The 17,820-nt window shown below is 40.3% G+C and overlaps 2 protein-coding genes across 2 annotated transcripts in view; one reads left to right on the forward strand and one right to left on the reverse strand.

The window, feature by feature from the left end:
* The window catches only part of dmrt1 (doublesex and mab-3 related transcription factor 1), a 30,366-nt gene extending 21,573 nt beyond the window's left edge, over window positions 1-8,793 (reverse strand). Inside the window, exons 1-3 of the mRNA XM_061767109.1 lie at window positions 7,605-8,793; window positions 5,326-5,503; window positions 715-866 (exon numbers count right to left, since the gene is read on the reverse strand). Coding sequence (XP_061623093.1) covers window positions 715-866; window positions 5,326-5,503; window positions 7,605-7,859 — 585 coding nt within the window. The 5' untranslated portion in view covers window positions 7,860-8,793. The remainder of the gene's footprint in view (window positions 1-714; window positions 867-5,325; window positions 5,504-7,604) is intronic.
* Window positions 8,794-9,171: 378 nt separating this feature from the next.
* Window positions 9,172-14,078, forward strand: LOC133474925 (cilia- and flagella-associated protein 157-like). Its single transcript, XM_061767108.1, has 6 exons — window positions 9,172-9,340; window positions 9,562-9,833; window positions 11,342-11,495; window positions 13,126-13,393; window positions 13,695-13,911; window positions 13,984-14,078. Exons 1-5 carry the CDS (start codon window positions 9,189-9,191, stop codon window positions 13,851-13,853), a joined length of 1,005 nt encoding a protein of 334 aa, XP_061623092.1. The 5' UTR covers window positions 9,172-9,188; the 3' UTR covers window positions 13,854-13,911; window positions 13,984-14,078.
* The last annotated feature ends 3,742 nt before the right edge of the window (window positions 14,079-17,820 follow it).

Here is a 17,820-nt window from a genome sequence, read left to right on the forward strand (position 1 = left end):
GAAACCTTTTTGAAGAACGTGAGTTGAATTCACTGCCACCATACAGCACTTGCATCTTAAATATTTGCTCGCAAGTCAAAGAACAAAATCGGTCGAACGAAGGTTCGTATCTCGAAAAACCCGTATCTCAAGGCACTACTGTATTTAGTTCTGCCTTGCTGTTTAGTGCAGCCGCTACTAATGTTTACACGAGCAGTCACGTAACTGCTGCGTCCGCTGCGTTCGGTTACACTTAGTCAACAAATGGGAATGTGTTTCTTTCTTTCTGTACAGGATTATAAAATGGATTACTAGAGGAATGTAAACATTTGTATTGGACTGCTTTAGTCAACACACACTACAGTATTCCATGGCTGTTTGTTGTCATGCTAGAGTGGCTCCAACTACCGGAGATCAAATGTCTTGATCACACAGTTGTAATGATTCATTTTGTTTTGTTTATTTTGTTTTGTAATGCAGGATTTATTCTGTAAGTGCCGCCATGTTGTCTTACGCTGAAAATTGAGTGAAACATATACCATGTTCAAGAAAGTTTGTGTTTTTGAACAATATTTCATTAAAGTAAATCACATTTTCATCACAATTGCAAGATGTGATGGCATTATCAATTATCAGTGGTCAGTATCAGTGAATATGCAAATGTAAGTACTTGTACTGTCTGAAAAAATTGGTCTCGGTGCATCCCATGTAAAACCCCCTAAAAAATGATGTCACCTGGTATTGCTGGTGGTTGTACAGATTGTTGTAGTAGGCCGAGTAGCAGGGGGGCTGGTAGAGGTTGTGGTAGGAGGTTTCCAACTGCAGCTCCGACTGAACGTCATTGAGAGGCCTGCTACTGGCCACTGGGCTGCAACGACTTCCTGCACCTGACACAAACACAACACAAATTCAAGTGTTTGCTCCCAGACTGGTTGGCACGGTGAACGACTGGTAAGAGCGTCTGCCTCACAGTTCTGAGGACCGGGGTTCAATCCCCGGCCCCGCCTGTGTGGAGTTCGCATGTTCTCCCCGTGCCTGCGTGGGTTTTCTCCGGGCACTCCTCTTTCCTCCCACATCCCAAAAACATGCATGGTAGGTTAATTGATGACTCTAAATTGCCCGTAGGTGAGAATGTGAGTGTGAATGGTTGTTTGTTTATGTGTGCCCTGCGATTGGCTGGCAACCAGTTCAGGGTGTACCCCGCCTCCTGGCCGATGATAGCTGCGATAGGCTCCAGCACGCCCGCGACCCTAGTGAGGAGAAGCGGTGAAGAAAATGGATGGATGGATGCTCCCAGACTCCGCCTGTTGGTATTAGGTGGAATTGACAGCGACATGCTCGTCTCCTTACGACCACCAATGTGGAATACAAAATAATAAGAAAAAAATAAGATGTTAAAAAATGCAGTATAACAAAGTCATAATTTAATAATATAACACAAAAATAAAAGAAAAGGATGGAATAAAAAAAATAAACAAATAATAAAATAATTTTTTTTAAATCAATAACACAGGTAACTAAAATACTATTAAAAACTAAATGAATCAAATAATTTAGAAAATAATTAATTTATATTATTAAAATCATAACATATAAAAACTACAACAATAATAAATAAAATCATATTTAAATGTTAACAATAAAAAATACAGTAACTGTAATACCAATTACCATTATCATAATAAAATATACTATAAATATGACTAATAAATACTACTGCTACTACTACTACTGCTGCTGCTGCTGCTAGTTTAGATTTGTAAGGCGCTTAAAAATTAATAGCATGCTAATAATTAACAATTATTACTAATTGTGATTGATGATAATAAAACAAGCAGATTTCTCTCAGTCAGTCGACATATGAATAAAAACATTATGTACATATGTAATAATGTATGTGTAAAAACATACATAGAAACTAATATTATGATGATTATTATTATTTAAATATTTGGATAATATTTTAACCCTTTAAAGGGCAAATGTTAAAACAACCTTCGACACAACAACACTTTTTCTTAATTTCTGTATATTGTACTGTATTTTCTCATTATTCTACATTCATCTTTACAGTATTTTATAATTCAGATTTCTAGCCCAGTGACCGGACGGCAGCTGCGCCTAATTTTTCAAAGCACTTCAAGTCAACAGCACCACCTAAAGGCCGCAAGAGCATTGGCCGGGGGAACAAGTGCCTTTTCTCCAATCCCCATCACACTTTGGCCTTATCACCAAGGCCACATTGTTCTCTCGTCCAACAGATGACATCAGCGCCAACGTCGGCACATCACTCGCCTCGCTCTTGTCATCGCAGATTTGCCGCGTGCTCGCCTCCTTTTTGGTCCCGCTCCCGTGACTGCGGCGGCGGCCTTGAACGGTAATGTCGCACACCTCCAAAAAATGTGCTCTCCGATACCAGAAGGAACACCGTATCAGCATGTGCGCCTCCCCAAGTGATCGCACCTTTTCCCAGATGCTTTTAAGGCGCTTACTTCACTTTTTAGAAGCTTTACGTATCACACCGTGTGTAGCGATTGCTGATGTACCTCCACCAAGGACAAAATGTTAGAAAAAGTAGCCAAAAATTGAATGAAGCGATGTACTTTTGATATCTATTTGGTAGCTAGAAAAGTGATTCCCACAGTGCACCATGAGAGCTCATCGGGTGTGCCACGGGAAATGATCCATCCATTCTATAGAAATCTGTAACAACACACTGTACGTATCGAAACCGAAATCGCGCCACAAGATACGAACAAACTTTCGCCTCTGAAATGGCAAAATCATGCCACTCCCCTTCCAAGTTTGTGCCTCCAATCCTAAAACAGCCATATGGCCTCACAGGGCTACCCTGTAAAGTAAATTCAGAGATTTGTTTCTAATACATTCTACAACCCCAATTCCAATGAAGTTGGGACGTTGTGTTAAACAGAAGACAATGATTTGCAAATCACGTTCAACCTATATTTAATTGAATACACTACAAAATACGAAAACGGCGACCCCGGACTGTTGAACAGCTGAAGGTGTACATCAAGCAAGAATGGGAAAGAATTCCACCTACAAAGCTTCAACAATTAGTGTCCTCAGTTCCCAAACGTTTATTGAATGTTGTTGAAAGAAAAGGTGATGTAACACAGTAGTAAACGTGACCCCGTCCCAGCTTTTTTGGAACGAGTTGCAGCCATAAAATTCTAAGTTAATGATTATTTGTTAAAAACAATAAAGTTGATCAGTTTGAGCATTCCATATCTTGTCTTTGTAGTGTATTCAATTAAATATAGGTTGAACGTGATTTGCAAATCATTGTATTCTGTTTTTATTTATGTTTAACACAACGACCCAACTTCATTGGAATTGGGGTTGTACTATTGAACATTAGTGCTGAAAATGTGCAAAGACTGAGAGCAATGTAGTCCTAAATTGTTGTGATATAGTGTTAAACTATTTTTCACCAAGACCAGGTACGCACTTGGGCTTTCAGGTATGAGTCGGCCCCTTCTCCGCTGTATAGGTACTTGGCGGCTTCATCCTATCTGTGGTGATACGGCACAATTGCGAGTCACTTAGTAATAGTAACTTGGCCCATTACTATCACTACAGCATGCCGTTATCTAGCAAGCTATGCCTACAACCTGAAAAATGCATCTTCCCTGAAGTGTTTTGTGTTATTCGTGCTACGGTGTTCCTGTTATGTGGACCCACACACCATACACGGAGCGAGGCGGTGACGAATAAGATGAGCCCACTGCCAGTCCACGAGTTGCTGAGCTAGCCCGCTAGCTATCTTGTGGACCAGCAGCACGGGTCGTCTAATTCGTCACTTCGGTGTTTGGGTCCACATAACAGCGACACTTGAGGGAAAGTTAACTATTCATTAAACACAGCATCATGTTGTTTAGCCTGTGGCTCACACTACAGACATTTGAGCATAATCACATAGTGTAAGAATGTATTTTTTAGCAGGGAGTTTTCAGTGCAATCAGCAGGCACGCCCACAGCGTCCAACAGCTGGAATGAGGTCTTTATTTTTCATTATTGTTTTTTTTTAATTTTTTTTTTAATTATTATTCATTCAAATTTGGCAGGCTCATTAACAACAATCTTCTCTATGGTGTGTCAACTGTATAAGACATTTGTATTTTCACTTTACAGGGACTTTAATATAATAATTATTGTCATTATTATGATCAAATTCATTTGAAAAAAAAAGTAAGCAGAGATTGAAAATACATTTCTTTGGCAATCCTCAGCTGACTGTGTCATGTGTCTTACTTTTTCCGGCAAGTGTCATCTGACCAGACCGAGCAAAAGTGTGGCTACCGCAAATGCTATTGTTACTTCAACTACGTCCGGAGAGTTGTCTAATGGAGAGGAGTAAACATGGCTAGTACTACTAATCCTGAAATTGTGGACCCTCCAAGATCATTTAGGTCAGCAGGATGAGAGAAATTTGGATTGAGCTCACATAGATTGACAGATTGAACGCACATAGTTGACAAGACCCAGACTATTTGCCGTAAGTGCTTCAAAAATCTTCCCCAAGTAATGCTGAACATGTTAATGCTCCTTCACAAAATTGATTTAAGTGGTACTTATTTTGTTTATTACATTGTAGTTTAAAGCACAGACAAGAATGTTACCTCAGAGGTGTATTTTTACAATCATTTATAATTAAAAGTTATAATAAATAATCTATTTTTGCTGTCAAAATATCCTCTTCCTCAAAAATCCAATTGCGTATCAGAAATTGAGATTAAAAATGTAATATTGACTTTAGTGTTACGTTACAGTCCCAATTCTATACCACTTTTTCTCCCTCGGGAGCCAATCCCAGCTGACTTTGGGTGAAAGGCGGCGTCCACCCTGGAATGGTTCCCGGCCCATCACAGGACTTGTAAAGACAAACACCCATTAACAACTAAGGACAATTTTGATTCTTCAATTAAACTAAAATGCATGTTTTTTGGAATGTGGGATGAGTATCCGAGCACCCGGAGAAAACCGCTCGACCACCATGTTCATCTAGGCCAGCGACATATAGTGACAGACGGAACAATGAAATGCTCTTTCACTAGATGCCACGAGGTACAATTAATTGCAATCTCAAGTGATATCACCTGATTATGCAGCTCGGCTTACCTAGATGATAGGACTTCGATCAATGCGAACTTGTCTAGCTGACTATGTCCTTTGGGGAGAAACTCACTGTTATGTGAATTACCCCACTGTGACGTCACAATCTGGCAAGACCCCCTTTTTATGCTTGTATGATGGGTCAGAATGTGTAAAATGTTGCCTTAAAACATTACCTGTGTAGTAAATAACGGTTTTATGATGTCTCACCTGCGGTAGAAATCAGAGAAGAAGAAGAAGCTTCAGCTGGGGCGAGGGGGTGTCCTTCGGCTGTGAACAGGCAGTGGACATCGTCTTCCGTCTTCACCATGGACACCGGGGGTGGCAGGTTCACCGGGCTGCAAAGGCCCAGCTCCTCTTCCTGAGCTTGCTGCCTCCTCAAGGCAACCTGGAAGACCAACAAATGACCTATTTATTTACCAATATATTGCTAATCAATCCATTATATTGGCTCAATCGTCAATATAAGGGTTATTTGTGTCAGGGCACCGCCAATTTGCAGGAGCAACAATATAGTACATAAACCAGTTTGTAAATTAATTAATTTTTAATGGTCTTTTTCTCTTACTATGAATGTTTTGGACAATTTTAGGTATGAATGAAAAACGCAGACAACTAACTTGTAGCATCTTTTCTACAGTGTAAGGACGACTAAATATGGGAATCTACCGTAATTCACATGATAAATAGAAATGCTATAGGTAGCATATTATAGCAAAAAAATCTGTCTACTACTGTATCTACTAACTAATCAAATGTATTTCTTTGTCCTACTCTTTGATAGTAATGAAATAGCTTATATATCTAAGACCGAATAAAAATTCAATACATGGTTGAAAAGTATTTTTAGTATGGGAATACAGTATGTATTAATTGGCATGCTAATATATGACGTATTGAGCAATAGAGCAAAACAATCTAATTTCCCACTGTTTATTAGTAATTAATAAGATAAAATACACTAATTAAACAAACTCCATACATTTGAAGAAAGACGTTTTTCTATCGACAAGTAAACCATGACTAAATACACGGGGAAATGTGATAGCATTTAAATTAGCACACTAATTAAAACATGCTAGCCTACCACACAAATGAATTCAATTACTGCTATTTAGTCAATTTGGTGTTGGAAATTGAAAGAAAATATCAACAACTATAGACAACACATGGCCTACCGATTAAAAAAAAAAGGTCCCAAAAAGTATAACGTAAAGGAGGAATAAATATGGAAATATTCATCATTAATTTGCTAATATACAACATACAGCATAATACAGCAAAAGAAATCCTGTATTTCAAAGTAATGACTAATCCTATTAAGACTGAGTAAACATTAAATACATCGTTGAAAAGAAGTTTTGTAGAACTTAAGGACGACGATTAGCGTGCTAATACACAATATGACATACAGTACAGTATCGCATCATGCAGCTAAAAAAAAATGTTCAAAATAAAAACAACATTTCCTACTGTTTAATAGTAATGACTAAGCTTAATATAACTGATTTAACTAATTAACCAACATTTTATAAATTTGAGCAAAGCATTTTTTTTTTACAAATAAGTAAACCATTAAATACACGGGGCTACGTCAGAGCTTTCAAATTAGGCCGCTAATTAAAATGTGCTAGGCTATAACACAAATGCATTCAATTATTGCTATTTAGTCAATTTAGTGTTGGAAATTGAAAGCAAATATCAACAACTATAGAGAGTCCATAGCGTAGCTATTTAAAAAAAACAACTTGAAAAGTACTTTTTGTCGAGAGTAAAACATAAAGGACAACTAAATATATTATTAGAATGGTACTATACATGTAGCATAATGCAGTAAATCCATCTTAATGCATTTGAACAATACAGGTTTTTTTTTTCTCCAAATAAGTAAATGGTGACTAAACACACGGGGATAGTTCCTAGCTTTTAAACACTAATTGAAATGTTTCTCTAGTATATCACAAAAAAATTATTAAATTACTGTACATGAAGTGCATATAGCATAATTCAGCAAAAATCACCCCCGCAGCCTTGCGTGGACTTTTTACCTTTTTACTCCAGAAAATCACCTTATTTGTAATGGAGTGTTGCAATGGAGGGTTTGATGTTTTAGTTTAGCCTGTGAGTGGGCAACAAATGAGTGACAGCCCCTATGGTTTCGCCTTCTGTCTCTGATTGTTTGTCTTTCCTCGGGCCCAGTGGTTTCTTCATATCAAATTAGAGGCAAAAGATGGGGCCAAAGACGGCAATTTTGTTTCTCACAGATCATGTTTATCATGTACTACTGTCAACTGATATCGACTGTTTTAACCAATATGACAAAAAATAGATGTTTTTTTTCCCAAATTCTCACTTTGAATTAAGACTATACAATGACTTTATTTATTTATTTATTTATTTATTCCCAGACAGCAATGACAGCAAATAAATCACATTCCACTCTAGTTATGCCTAATTAATGAACAATTAATACATGAATGCGTGTTTACCTGAGCCGCCATGACCCTCTGCCTCTCGGCTATGAGCTTACACTTATCACACTGGCAGTCCTTCCACTTGCAGAAGCGCTTGTGGCCCTTCAGGTGCGACACGTAGCCGTGGTTGCGGCAGCGGGAGCACTTGGGCATCCGCGGCCCCCGCTGCTGGACCGCGGTCGGCGGCGACGAAGACGACGGAGGCTGCTCGCCGGTCGGAGGTGCCAGTTTGCTCATGGCCGGAGGAGCTCGGAAATGAAAAGTGATCATTATGGTGATGATTATTAAGGTGGAGGCTGAGAGGACGCCAGTCCTCCCACGTCCTCGAGCAACTTTCTTTTTCTTTTTTTTCTCTTTTTGTACAAACGTGGGAGTTGTTTTCACATGTGGGAGGAAGGTACACTGCACTATATTTCCAGGTCCGGGAAAATTCAATTTCAAATCCAATATAATTCAATTAAAATTTCATTATTAAGATTATGACAAATGTTAATGATTACTCGAGACCCGGTATATATTATTTGCGTTCTACTTAAATTTATTGCATATATTGATCATTTATTATATACAGGGTGGTTGAAAAGTAACTCCCTATTTTAAAATACTTATAATTTGTTGCCTGGTAAGAGCGTCAGCCTCACAGTTCTGAGGTGCGGGGTTCAATCCCCGGCCCCGCCTGTGTGGAGTTTGCATGTTCTCCCCGTGCCTGCGTGGGTTTTCTCCGGGCACTCCGGTTTCCTCCCACATCCCAAAAACATGCATTAATTGGAGACTCTAAATTGCCCGTAGGCATGACTGTGAGTGCGAATGGTTGTTTGTTTGTATGTGCCCTGCGATTGGCTGGCAACCAGTTCAGGGTGTACCCCGCCTCCTGCCCGATGACAGCTGGGATAGGCTCCAGCACGCCCGCGACCCTAGTGAGGAGAAGAGGCTCAGAAAATGGATGGATAGTTTGTTGTAATGTTGTAATATTTTTCTCAATTGTTTTGCCTATGTTCCATGATTAAAGGAGTAAGAATATTCTACCAAACCAACGACTTTGGAATAACTTTAAAAAAAAAAAATGTAAAAATGATATTAAAAGGGCCTCTTATTGCGGGCCGCCTAAAACACACCTGTTCAATAATCCTGCTGTCTAATTAGCATCTTAATTTGCCACATCTATCTATCTATCTATCTATCTATCTATCTATCTATATATCTGTCTGTCTGTCTGGATTTATTTACACGACATGATACACGTGTTTACTCAAATATCTGAGATTGTTTTTGCTATTTCAACAGTATAGGAACCCAGCAATACAATCATGTCATTCACTCTAACGCTTACTTATCTTGCTCCAAAACGCAACTAAAGTGGTGTGAGGGCACTTATTTTCATATTCATTTTTCATACTAACATTGAATACATATTATAATAGCATTTTTATTAAAAGATCACGAGAGGTTGTGCATAGTTGCTATTTTGACCTGCCGTTCCTAAGGTATCCGCTGAGTCCTTCTTTCTCCAAGCGTCCCTGAATGCACCATTGCTTAGCAACCACGTAGCGCACTTAGCCGCGGTCAACTTTTTCTAAAGCTAACTCAAACTTTCTTGCCATGCCCAAAAAGAAGGAGAAGAAACAAGAGGAAGGCGACAAAACAAAGAAAAAGCAAAGTCGAGTCACTCCCGCTGAAGAACGAGAGTCTGGGGACAAAGAGAAGGATTTATATGTCGTTCAAATCGGCTTTTTGAGCGAGGAGCTCGAGAGGTGAATCACATCAGCTATAGATAGATAGATAGATCGATAGATGATTGACAGGTCGACTGGCCAATGAAGAAGTAGTGCAAGTAATGATTGACGTTTAGACAGACCAATGGCAGGCCTGTCACTGTTGCTGAGTGTAACGATTGACGAGTAAACGTGCATCTGTTGGTGGTGCTGCTTGTGTTGATTGACAAGTACACTGACCATTGACTGGACCTGTGCAGACAGCAGCTGAAATGCAAGCGCCTGGAGAAGGAGAATACGTCGCTGGCGTGTCGTTGCGTCTCCGTGGAGACGGAGAAGAAGGATGCGGTAGAGTACCTGAAGAGGGAGCTGCTCGAGAAGGAGGACGAGGTGGACCGGTTGGCGGAGCAGCTGGACCAGAGTCTGCGCGAAGCCCACACAGACCGGGACGACCTGAGGAGCCGGTTGACTGGGGAACTCCGGGAACTCCAGGATCGCATCCACCGGCTGGAGGATGACAATGCCGGGCAAGGTGAGCAGGACCCGAGCACTGGCCCAAACACTATCGGAAGCACTGACCCACTGACCTCCTAAATCAAATTTTTATTCCATGAAATTGGATTACAGTGTTCCCAAGCGATTCGCCATTCAAGTAATTGATACCTCCCCCAAAGACGTTTGCTTGTATATGGTGGAAAAATCCACTACTTTTGTTTAAATGAAACTCCTCAACTCACGTCAACATAGTTCATTGGCACCAAGATGCATCAAAACGCTGCTTTTGTCTGAAGGAAGCACTTCCCTGGCACCAAGATGCTACAGGAAAGCGCTACTTTTGTCAAAATGAAGCTCCTCAACTCACTTCAACATAATTAATTGGCACCAAGATGCCACTAAATTAATACTTTTATTGCTTTGGCACGAGCACACTTTTTCAGCAAATAATGGAGAGGCAAAAAAAAAAAAAAACTAACTAACAAATCGGCAATACATGTATACCTTTGATGTGTGCGGGCCGCTGCACACATCAAAGGGGACATCTTTTGCCAAACCGACTTTGTCTCTATGGTGCCTCAGTAAACGTGAAATATGTATTAAAGTCATCCACGCATTCCTAAGTTCCAGACATTTTTCTGCGGAGAGGACTGAAATCAGGTGATTCGAATTTCTCGAGCTTATCTACGTCACCAGGGAAGATCTCCACCTTCCCTTTCAGCTCCCAAGCCAGCGTGCTCTCACAAGTGGGTCTTCTACACAGAGGCAACCAATTAGAGGAAAAGGGGGCGGTCTTAGCCAAATATGGACAAAGTGGATACAAAACTGGGTCAAACAGAAGTAGCTGTCAGAGAGGCCTTTTCTGGGCACTCGTATGACAAAAGCAAGGTTACCAATGTTAGAGAGTCACCCTATGGAAGTCTAAATAGCAAAAATTCAGGACCTTGAAAAGTCAGCATTTTTGGTAAGTATGACGTATTTTATTTTCACGTACAGGAAGTCCTCTAGTTACGACTTTAGTCGACCTACGACGTTTCGACTTTACGACGCCCGTGCCTCGTCCGCCATTTTGTCCCCAGCACCATAGTGCTTCTCTGTGTTTGTCCGCCGGGAGTATCTTTGCCCTTTTCGCCCTCCTTTTTTCACACTCGCAGCAGTAATGGTAAGTACAGCACCTTATTTTTTTATTTTTATATATTTTAGTTTCTTCATATGAAGTATTTCGACGTAAATTTCGACTTTAACGGTGAAATCCGACTTACGCGGAAATTCGGGTTACGTCGCCAGCGTAGGAACGGAACTCGTTCGTAAATCGAGGACTTCCTGTATTATGTTTTTGTCATATTATTAGATTACGATTGATGTAGAGCTACACCAGGTGATGTACATGGCACAGTTGCGTGCTGTTATAGTGTGGGTTTTTTTATAGTACAGTTTTGGTCTCTTCTATAATAGCAATGTTATAGTGGTGGTATTAAGAAGTGGATTAAGTTGGATAAATCCCCACTGAAGGTCAAATGCCAATTTTACTGACACTACTCCTAGTGGTCAGGCTGGCGGCGGTGGAGACTTTCGAGAAACAGAAGGGGCAGCTGATGTTCAACATGGCGGCCACAGAGAAGAAGCTGGCCGACCGGGAGGAGGAGCATGCCGACGCCGTGCAGGCCGCAAAGATGGAGGCGCTGCTGGAGAAGACCAGGTGACAACATCGAGAACGCATCACTGTCCAGTTACCGTGTTGTTGCAAGATGGCTGCCATTGTTGGCCAGCTTTGCGTGGTTTTTATTGGACGGTAGCTATAATCCGCGATTTCTGTCACCCCCTACTGCTGGAATTCAGCATTACGCCAAAGCCTCAGTCCCCGTCTCTCCACCCATCGCGGGTGAATATACAGCGTGTAACAAAGCTGTTGAAAGTCGCGAGGTGCGAGGTAAATAAAACGGGTGGAAAGAAACTCAATAGTTTAAGATTCTCTAACCACTGCTGTGTTGCAGTACCTTTTTGCTCATGTAGAGTCACGGTCACATTTCCGGGTTGTCCCCAACCCATTCAATTAATCTACATTATAAAGTATACATATTATTGTGTTTTACAACACACATTTATATTCTACCTGTGGATAAAAAAAGTGGAGCTGGTGGCCAAAATGTACGCGGGGGGGTATATGTCTGTACCTCTTGGCCCCAAGTCAAATAACTCTTAAAATACTGTATCACACCTTCCTCCTGTTCATGTAGCAACCCACTTCTTCCTTAACTATTAATGTATCTTTTTATGGTTTAATAAATGGGATGTAGTACAATAATGTATGTGCAGCATCAAACGCACGTCCGTTAGCGATACATGCTTTTCATTGGACAGTTGAAAAAGAAAAACATTTTCTTCTGAGAAAGGAAAAAGAAAACAAAAAAATCTGGAGTTAATGTACATGTTTTTCATTGGACATTTATTTAAAAAACAAGCATATCTGCCTCACAGTTCTGAGGACCGGGATTCAAATCCCGGCCCCGCCTGTGTGGAGTTTGCATGTTCTCCCCATACCTGGGTGGGTTTTCTCCGGGCACTCCGGTTTCCTCCCACATCCCCAAAATATGCATGGAAGGTTAATTGAAGACTCTAAATTGCCCGTCGGTGTGAATGTGCGCGAGAGTGGTTGTTTGTTTGTGTGTGCCCTGTGGTTGGCTGGCGACCAGTTCAGGGTGTAAGCCCGCCTCTCGCCCGAAGATTGAAAAAAAAAAATTAGAAGATATGTATTTTTGCAGACAGTTGAAAGAAAAAAATATTTTATCTGAGAAAAGAAAATGAAAAAAATAGAGATAATTGTGTTTCATTTGACAATTTAAAAGATATGTATTAGAAGAAATAAAAAGAACAAAAAATCTGGAGATACATGTTTTTTGGGGGGATGGTTAGAAAATATCAGACAAATAAAAGCTGCTTTTCATCAAACAGTAACAATCATTTTATCAGAGAAATGAAAAAACAAAACAAAAAAAAACAAATCGAAAATCTGGGATGATGTTATTTTTGGCGGGGGGTAGTTGCATGAAACAAGTTACACGTTTTTCATTGGACTGACAGGTTTGTTTTTACTTTTTGTATTTTATCTAGGAAAAAAGAAAAAAACTCAAGACAAATAGATAACAATGCTTTTCATAACAGCTTTTTAAAGTTGTTTTTAATCAATGAACAAAACTTTTTTTTAACCAAGAGAAAAACATTTTCCTTCCTTTGATCAAAGAAAGTCATTTTTCCGTTGTTGAAAAGAAGGCAAGGAACATCAAGTTTGAAAACGGCCAGTAAAGTTGCCCTTTCTGTCCTGTGGACAGGCTGGAGAAGGAGCTGGAGGCCCAGGCGGCGGCGAGGGCGGCGGAGGTGGAGCTTCTGGTGGAGCAAAAGCTGCCCGAGGCCAGCAAGCGGGTGGCGATGGAGAACCTGGAGGTGAAGGCGCGATATGCCGAACTGTCCGAGAAGGCCCACCAGCTGGCGCGGGAAAACCACACCCTGAGACAGCAGAGGGGCCGGAAGGCGACCGACGTTGCCATCCTCGAGGAAACCATCGCGAAAATGGCGCGGCAGAGCTGCGTACGCAAGAAGGTCCGTTTTTCCAGTTACCAGCCACCGCTTGGTCCATTTTTTGTTTTGTGTTGTGAGACCAAATTTGAGTTCTGAACGAGTTTCAGATAATCCACCACTTGAGTGAAGTGACAAAAAAAAAAATAATAATTGAGCAACTAGGAGAATAGTAAAATAACAAACTAAAATTAAATCTTAGGATACATCCAAAGTAGAAAAAAAAAGGATTCAACAAAACTTGATGCAAGCTTTTTTCTCGATTTTTCTTCAAATGAAACGTTAGTGATTATTCCTAACTGTATTAACGACCTCCGTCCACCAGGTGGCGGAGCAGTTGCAGGCAGAGCTGACAGAGCGCAGTTGTGACCTGGAACTACTTCGGAACCAACGCGACCAATCCCGCGCCGAGCTGGAGGCACTCAGGTCCAAACTTAACCGTATATCGGCCATATTGTCACGTGACATAATTTTCTGCCTATGATGTCATCTTCATTCAAATGTTTCCATTATTGTGGTTGGGACAAACCTCCTTGCGGGAGGTAACAGTAATTTCCTGGTATACATCCGACTCGAGGGACACCCTACCACAACCAGTTTTTTCCTCTGCGCAGAAAGAGACATGCCGCGGCATCGAGTCGTCTGGAGGCGGAGCTACAGGTGGAGAGGAAGACGACTGGCCGGACGAAGGAAGCCGTCACCGCCCTCAAACTGACTTTCATGGTAACATTTGACATGTTCCAAAAAAAATGGAAAAAGTAAAAATGAAATTGAGAAAAAAAAATAAAAATAATCTAACAAAAAAGATTAAATGTTAAGCAACTATTTGAATCTGAATATTTGAGGTTTGAAATTTGACAAAAAATTATTTACATTTCTTGGCTTCTATGCAATAATATTTAAGCATTTTATATAACAATAAAAGGCTCAAATTCCATCTTATTGCTCATATTTTAACACGTTTCCTCTTATTTACTATTACTATCTAATTTACTATGCTTCAGTATCAATTTAATACTACTCAGTTTTGATGTGGATACATTTTGAATTGAAGTTTAGGCAAAACAAATGGGTCAAATTAAGTATAAATGTAAATTTCTACTCATTTTGTGTACGTTTAATGTTTAAAATTTGTATGAAATAAGAAAATGCTTATTCAGATTTTTAAAAAAGAAATGTAATATTATTGCTCATGTCTAGTCTAAATAATGTGTGTGTGTGGGAGGGAGGTAAATTTTCTGAATTGTTTTGCTGTTATACATTTGAAAAATTCATATTCCTTTGCACCGACTGATTAGCACATCTGCCTCACAGTTCTGCGACCGGGGTTCAAATCCCGGCCCCACCTGCGTGGGTTTTCTCCGGGCACTCCAGTTTCCTCCCACATCCCCAAAACATGTGTGGTAGATAAATTGACAACTCTAAATTGCCCGCAGGTGTGAATGTGAGTGCAGATGGTTGTCTGTTTGTATGTATGTGCCCTGCGATTGACTGGCGACCGGTTCAGGATGTACCTGGCCTGCCGCGCGAAGATGGCTGGGCAGCCCGCGACCCTAGTGAGGATAAGCGGCAAAGAAAATGGCTGGATGGATTATTATTATTCATCGTTTTTTGCATAGTTGTTACTCAATTTTAAAATGTAATATCTTATTTTGGTTAAATTTTGCTTGAATTTAATATTACTGGTCACATTCTACTCAAATCTAGGTGGCTAAATAAAAATGCTGGTGAGATTGGGTATGCAGCAAATGTAACACTACTGGAACATCTGAACTTTATTTGGTGTCAATCAGAGGCACTTTAAAATGGTGCCAGGTGCGTGCTGACTCCTATTTAAGTTGAGTTTGAATGTGATTGGTTAATTCTGAACATAGCCATATCCCAGTTATAGAGGGTGTGCACACTTGTGCAAACACCATCTCAATTTTTACACGGACTCTCGAAAAGATTTTTAAAAATAAATAATTGAGTTGTACAGGTTGTAGGTCACATTGGAACGAGTTTTGAAACTATTTATCTTGGTCTCATTTTTTTTTAATATCGGGAAAAAAAAAACCTGGCTTTTGAACAGGGTTGTGCCAACTTTTTCTATCGGCTTGTTTACCTGGTCCAGGATGAAGTGGTGGATGTGGTCCAATGGAAACAGCAGATGCAGAAGCTCCTAGCTCTCCTGGAAGGCACCACCATCGCTCCCCTCAGTGACCCCAACCTGATCAAAGAGGACCCGGAAAGCGATAGGTCGGAACTCCTGGAACTCAAATGGTCCTTTCCACTTCCTGTTTGTTCATTTGTTGTGTTTGAATAGGACGGGAAGCGGGCACATCCATCTGGGGTCAATCCCCCGGCCCGCTCTAAAGACCAAACATGCACCCTCACACAGGTTAGCAGTGTTTTGTTTTTTCTAACATAGAATACAAATGTGGAATTTTTTTTGTTGCTCAAATGTATGATGAATGTCAATTGTTTTTGCTCAAATTTCGTGGAAATGTCATTGTATGGTCTACATTTTATAGATTTAATATTAATTTAAAATGTTTTAATTTCACTCAAAAATCATGGCACTATGTTAAACTGAGGGAAGGAGGTTCATTTAGTCAGGCCATTGTTTGTCTAATAGAAAAAAGTGCTTTGCCGCCATCTTGTGGCATATTCAGTTAATTACACACCTTTTGCGGTGGCTGTTATTTATTTGCCACAGGGCTAATGCAGCAAAGATCTTCGAAAAGAGTTTGTATGGCTGACGTGACACAGGCGTTTGCTTTTAAATAGACTTCACACCGATTTGATCGGGCTGATCGGTATCGGCCGATATTTAGCATTTTATGCTGATCGGCTTTGTCATAATTCGCCGATCCGATCGCTCCGCAAAAGACATTTACTCTGCGTCACCGCGTGCACAGTATATTTGAATCCAAAAGCTAGTTTATTTTTAGCCTTGTCGCGTGTCTTTTGACGTAGTACTGTAAATATCTGACAGCCAAAGAACTTATTTTAAAAAATAAATAAAATAAAAACTCGGCGGCGTGGGACAGACGACACGTTGGAGACAGGCAACACATAATGCCCGGATCAGACTACAAGACAAATGTGCTCTTTCACGATTGCATTGTCAGACTACTACAATAAAATCTTGTACTCCGCATCCCGTTTTTTACGATCATTGGGCTTTATCTTGTCAACTCAAATGCGACCGGATACAAGAGTACAACAAGAGTGGAGCAAGCCTACAGTATTAGAAGGACAAAATGGGGAAAAACGTGTTTTGGTGGTCACCGGTGCTCAGGACAGGAGAGGACGTCCGTTTAAGGCTTGCTTGAGGTATGTTCACGTACTTTTAATAGGATACGGCTTGCAAGCAGGCAATAAAATGTTATGTAGCCAAGCAAGCTAGCGGTAGCACAAACGGTTGGACGTAAACATGCCGCCGACTGGGCCAGACCGTGAAAATCGAAAATCTGCGTATAGTTGATGCCCATTATAATTGCATTAAAAAAAAAAACATTTTTTAAAAACTTGAATAAGCGGGGATAAACCGGCAATAAATTTTGTGGGGGTTGGCTCCCCACAAAAGTGAAAAAAAGAAAATTAAAGAGGAGAAAGAAAAAAATGCAAATAGGTCCACGAGGGTCCACTGTAATACGAACTTGAACAAAGCGGTTTGGAAACTCAAGCAAGATGCCGTTTTTATTTCCTGATAAGTTGTCATTTTGGAAGTTGGAGGATTCCGCCCGACAGCGACTATATAAAGTCTGACTAAATACTGCCACTTTATAGTTCTAATACATTCCTTTTTCCACACTGACTATGCAGTGAATTTCGTCTCCGCTTCAGCCACACCAACTTATTGGGGGCATGTCGATACTGTTGATAAAAAAAGGGGCGTTCCAAAGGCAATTAGTTATTTTACAGTTACAAATGCAATTACTCCAAAATGGATTGATATTATTGGAAATGACAACCAGTTTCATTTTCTTTAGGAGAAAATACATAAAATCAACTCGTTAGTGAAATATGGACCATTTAGAGCCCATAGGTCCTTCAGATGTTACAGTTGTCGCTCTTCATCAATCAGGAAAGCCACCACCCCAAATACCACCAGCATGATCTTGGACTACTCACGTGCACAAACAGGAGTAAAATAAAAGAACAAAGAATTAATAAAATAAAAATCTGATGCATCCGTTGGACAAATGTTTATCATTATGAATAGTGTTATAGATATATTACGAGCATTTGTGGATTAAATGCTTTTTGGGGCATTTCAAAATAGTTCCTCTCAGGATTTGCTTTGGTTGCTTATGCATTGTTCTAGCCTCACAGTTAGCCGAGTACAGACATACAATGAAGACAAGCGCTAGCTGCTTAGGCCGTTGAGCAAGAGAGAAATCCAGCTGTGCATGTTTCCTGGTGGGTTTAGTGTGTTTGTTTTATGAAGAACACAATCAAACCTG

The sequence above is a fragment of the Phyllopteryx taeniolatus genome, chromosome 3, assembly GCF_024500385.1.
Source record: "Phyllopteryx taeniolatus isolate TA_2022b chromosome 3, UOR_Ptae_1.2, whole genome shotgun sequence".
Lineage (NCBI taxonomy): Eukaryota > Metazoa > Chordata > Actinopteri > Syngnathiformes > Syngnathidae > Phyllopteryx > Phyllopteryx taeniolatus.

Bases quoted from the DNA above. Each gene is read 5' to 3' on its own strand.
- LOC133474925 (XM_061767108.1), top strand. From the start codon at position 9,189: ATGCCCAAAAAGAAGGAGAAGAAACAAGAGGAAGGCGACAAAACAAAG. The intron at 9,834-11,341 runs GTGAGCAGGACC...CACTACTCCTAG, and splicing joins GGATGACAATGCCGGGCAAG to TGGTCAGGCTGGCGGCGGTG. The intron at 11,496-13,125 runs GTGACAACATCG...TCCTGTGGACAG, and splicing joins GCGCTGCTGGAGAAGACCAG to GCTGGAGAAGGAGCTGGAGG.